The 4,870-nt window shown below is 39.8% G+C and overlaps 1 protein-coding gene across 1 annotated transcript in view; it reads left to right on the top strand.

The window, feature by feature from the left end:
- TMEM117 (transmembrane protein 117) overlaps positions 1 to 4,870 on the top strand; it is a 195,868-nt gene that overhangs the window by 13,013 nt on the left and 177,985 nt on the right. Inside the window, exon 3 of the mRNA XM_057366156.1 lies at positions 1,904 to 2,208. Coding sequence (XP_057222139.1) covers positions 1,932 to 2,208 — 277 coding nt within the window. The 5' untranslated portion in view covers positions 1,904 to 1,931. The remainder of the gene's footprint in view (positions 1 to 1,903; positions 2,209 to 4,870) is intronic.

Below are 4,870 nucleotides of genomic sequence, written 5' to 3' on the forward strand. Positions count from 1 at the left end.
CCGGTGCCCGGCGGGCGGCGGCGGCCGCAGCGGCCGCTCGGGGTAGGGCGGCAGCGGGTCGCCGGGTCTGCGCCGGGGGCGGGGGTAAATGGGCGCATTTAACAGGTTGCGATGGGCGTGTGGTCCGCCGCGCTCTTGGCACCCGCGTTTTTGGCGTTGAGGCAGGTAGGAGCAGGATTTTTGTTAGAGATTTGGCACTGCTGCTATTGCTAATGTTGGCTTCTGATGCTATGAAATGCTTCCTAGGAAGTCGCGTCTTCAGCTGGGTGTCTGATAACTCTCGGGTATCCGGCAGCTGTCAAAAATACCGGGACATGTAGTTGTTTATCTCCAGCCCCATTCGGGCTTCAAGATGGTTCATAGACATAAAGAAATAACAAAACTTTTCTAACCGGGAACAGAAAGGAGAACCAGAAATAGCTTTGGGCATCCATGTGGCTCTAAAGRCAGTTTAATCATCCCAGAGTGGTATTTTCTTAGGCAACACCCTTACTTTAAATCACTTCTTTCATAAAGTTTCTGAAGGATTGACACTTCCTTGTGCTCACGTTTTAACTCTGTAATGTGCTGGTTTTTTTCCTCTTCGTATGTAATTTATGCATAACAGGGCATTATTCCTTTCTATGATATATTGAATGCATTGTATCAGTCTGCCGAGAGATTCTTTTATCCTTTCCATTTAATAGGTACAGAATTCCTTGCAATTTTACAAATATAAATCGGATTATAGAGCTAAATAATTTTGGAGGGAATAACTAAAGGGAGAAATTTAAATTAATGCCATTTCTCATTTTGCAAGTCCTAAGTTAGAAGTTCAAGAAGGGGTGAATAACTGATCATAGAGTTTAGATCTTTTGTGGGGTGTTTTTTGTTTGTTTGTTTTGTTTTTTTTGTTGCAGGGCATATGACATTTGCAAAAATTTGTCACTGTATCCTTCAAGGATCGTGCTGTAATAAACAAGCAATATTATTAGACACATTTTTCTTTTCTTCCTACACTCTCTGTCGCTTGAATAACTGCGGTGTTCCACAACACAAAGGCCTTGTATCTTTGTGCATACAAAGCGGTTCAAGAGGATGAAACGACTAATTGGTTGTGAATAAAAGAAAAAGAAATCAAATGGCAAACAACTGAGATGTTAACCATACTCATTTGCATTTTTCCATAGCATTCCATAAAAACTAGGCAGGTTTCAAAATACTATTTTTGTATTCATACAGAACTAATAAGACATATAGAAAATAATGCATTTTCAGGTCTGTCTTATTTTATGGCTTTGAAAATATGCTTAGCTTTAAGTATACTCCCTGAAGTCAATGAAAAGATTTATACAAACTTGCCTGACTTGCAATAATTAATTCTAGAAACTTTTCATAGAACATAATCTTCCTTCATATGAAAACAAGTTTCTGATGTTTCTGGTTTATATGCTTTTAAGCTTCCAGTAGAACACCTCATTGGACTTAGGGGCAAGGAAAAAGATTCCATTTAGGCTTAGCATGAACCTTTGTCATATCTGTATTGTATTTCCTGTAGAAATGTAGAATGCTGGCCTGGGTTTTGTGTTGCCTGCCATGTTCTTATATCCATTCCATTCTTCTCATGCCCCATTATGGAGGAGGCATGAAAGCAATAGTATATTTGAGACTAAAAATCCTGTGCTATAATGCATTTATGTTTGTTTGTTGTTTTTACATTGGAATGGGGAGAAATTACCATTTTTCTCTTCCTGGATGTAACAATATATTTTGATCGAAACTTTCATTGCTAGTCAAGTCTAATGTGTTAAGAATTACTGATGATAAGGTTGTAATGATTTGATTTTTGTAATGTGCAGGTCTCTCCTAAGCTCTGAGAAATTGGGGTACATATAACATTATGCATTTGTRTCTTTACATACAGGCAAAAACCAGTTCTTCAGTATCTGAGGATGGATAAAGACTTCCGCTACTACTTCCAGCACCCGTGGTCTCGCTTAATCGTGGCTTACTTAGTGATCTTCTTTAACTTCTTAATATTTGCTGAGGACCCAGTATCTCACAGCCAGACAGAAGCCAATGTTATTGTTGTTGGTAATTGTTTCTCCTTTGTAACAAATAAATACCCTGAAGGAGGAGGCTGGAGGTTTTTGAAGGTGTTTCTGTGGCTGCTTGCCATTCTCACAGGACTGATAGCTGGAAAGTTTCTCTTCCATCAGCGCTTGTTTGGTAAGTTAAATGATGCATCTGCTGACTTCCTGCTAATGGCTTTCTGACTTTTCCTTTTAGCTTTCTGCTTGTGGCAGTTTTGTAAGCTTTGCTATTAATCGCTTCTGCTGTGTAGAGCTGTGTAGAACTCTGTACATCAAAGTTTATATCATCAYGGAAATTAATGCCATGTCTATTTATGTGAGCATGGTTCTCAATAATTTGAGTCAAAAAAGGATAAAAATAGTGAAAGCTGACATGTTTTAAACACTTGAGAAGTCAGTAATTTTCAATTTTTCCATGTTACAAAAATACTTTGGACCTTCAGACCAATTTTTAAGTCTTTTTATGTAACTTTTCACAGCAAATTGAAGAAAAGGAGTTCTTCCTTAGGGCAGCAACACTGCATGTCTTTCAAAAGACACTTAAGTGGAAGCAGCGGCTGTTGTTAGTATTAGCAGAGCTGTGCAGAAGAGTTCCCATGTGAAAATGGGAATTCTAGAGAGGCAGGACCTGTCTCTGTCTAGTACAGGAGTGAGTAAGTAAAATGGCAAGGCGGGACATGGAGAGAAACACGACAGTAAATGCTTCCATACACAAGGTATGACTTAACTGAGGAACATACTGCGCGTRGACTAACTGAAAGAAATGGAATGGCCCTGAATTAAATTCTGAGAACTTAGTAAATACATAGAGGTGCAAAAAATATACATCGTTGTCTTAATTTACATGTAGAGAATGTTGCATCTGAGGGCTCAAGGCTGTCTATACACTTTAGAGATGACAAGAAATCATATATAGAAAAGAGTTCTTTGTTCCTGCCATTTACTGTTGTTTGAAGCATCTGATTCTGGGTGTATTGCTGCTGGTCCAGATGGACAACCCCCATATTCTTATACTGGTAGGACTGCAGGATGGATGGTTACTGGAACACCTCGAAGCACATGAGCAATAGGCCATTTCATCAGTCTGTCTCTTTCTATTAAGATTGAGAGAGAGCTACTATTGTTTCAATAAATCAAATGTAAAGCTGTTGTGTCGAGGAATGAACAAGCAAAGCCACATCAAGAGACTTCTTCTAATACAGACCTCTCTTGAAACACTTACTCTGAAAAATAATTAAGCATCGTGAGGACTGTTTGGCTATTTTATTGTAGTGTAATGGTAAATGWAAAATGTTCCCATAAAGAGGACATTTTACCTGGGACAAGAGCTATGACAAGAATCTTTTCAATTCTGGCTTCCCCAATTCAGCAGTGATTTTTTGAACTCCAGAAGTCTAAGGAAAAGTGATGAAATTGATGATAAAATTAGAAAATTAGCCCGATAGTGAGAGGATTGAGAGGATAAAGGGAAGATTAGAGGGCGACTTGCTCAAATTTGAAGGACAGAACTTTCAGTTCAGCAAATGTAATGCAAGGTCCAATGCTTGGAAGTGGCAAATAGCCAGCACTTTTTTTTTTTATCTCAAAGGCTAGACAATCACTGAACTAAGTTTTTATAGGATATGACCTCATCAATACATGAATTTTTCTTTTTGAGAACACATTTGTTTGACTACAGAGTAATTATCTTTATCTAGGTAGGTAATTATGATAATCCCTTCTGGATTTCTAAGCGAATATCATATGTAACTAAACATAAATTTTAAAGCRGCTTTATTCATCTTACTGCCAAAAGGATAAGGTCTGTCCAGCCTTCAGTGTCTGCTGATTTGTGCATTTGTGCTGTTGCTCAGAGAAACAGGATAAAGAACTTACTCATATTAGCCCTACTTGTTTTTTATTTCTGTAAGGAGCACATCTATGACCATATACCTATGTTTGTGGCAGCACTAAGATGGGATCAGCATTGAGAGGAAACCAACAGGCAAGAAATTCCTAACCCTGAAGACAGTGCTGGCTTCTGGATATCAGTGGTTGTGGTCTGGGCAACCAGCATGCGTGTAGGTCAGATCTGATTTGAGGCTAGCTGCTACACGTTGAATTTCATGGGAATTGGAGCCAATGTAGGTGTGTCACAGCCCCACCCTCATAACGCTAGCCACATCATTTTGGTGCCTCCCTCCAGCCAAAGCTGCCAGCAAGCGCAGCAAGSCAGCTCAGGCAGCCGATCTTGTGGAAAACCAGTTGCTTTGCTGTCATCTACAGCAGCTCCTTGAACTGATGTGATCACTTCAGTGCCAGTCCCAATGAAATGGCCAAGGACTGTGCAGCCAAGATAGCCGGGGGGGCGTGGCAGCCATACCTTGTGTTGGCTCGAGTGCTGTGGGACTGCACCCACGCAGCGTGTCAGTGGAAATGTGCTGTTGCTTGTGATACACAGTGAGCAGATGGCAGGCAGTGTGACTGAAGAGCTGACTGTATTGCTGACTGATGTGGCCATGTGGCTGTAGACTAGCTGGTGTGGATAGAGATTGCTTTGATGAGAATGTAGGTTTACATCTTCAGTTTAAGCCCATGCTGAAATATTTTCCCTCAGCTATTTGCTACTATTTTAGTGTCTTCGCTGCCTAGAAATCCCTCCTTTTATTGAGTTTATAATGGGGTATGTTCTCTGGATCTTCTGGGATCAAGCAGTTCACTAATGCACCCATTTATTATTCTTCATTTCCCTAGTCTATTTTTCCAGATAGCTGTGACTTTCGTAATTTTTCTTTCTATTTAACTTTTTTTTTTTTTTT

The sequence above is a fragment of the Malurus melanocephalus genome, unplaced genomic scaffold, assembly GCF_030028575.1.
Source record: "Malurus melanocephalus ecotype Western Australia unplaced genomic scaffold, MMel_1.1 scaffold_60, whole genome shotgun sequence".
NCBI lineage: Eukaryota > Metazoa > Chordata > Aves > Passeriformes > Maluridae > Malurus > Malurus melanocephalus.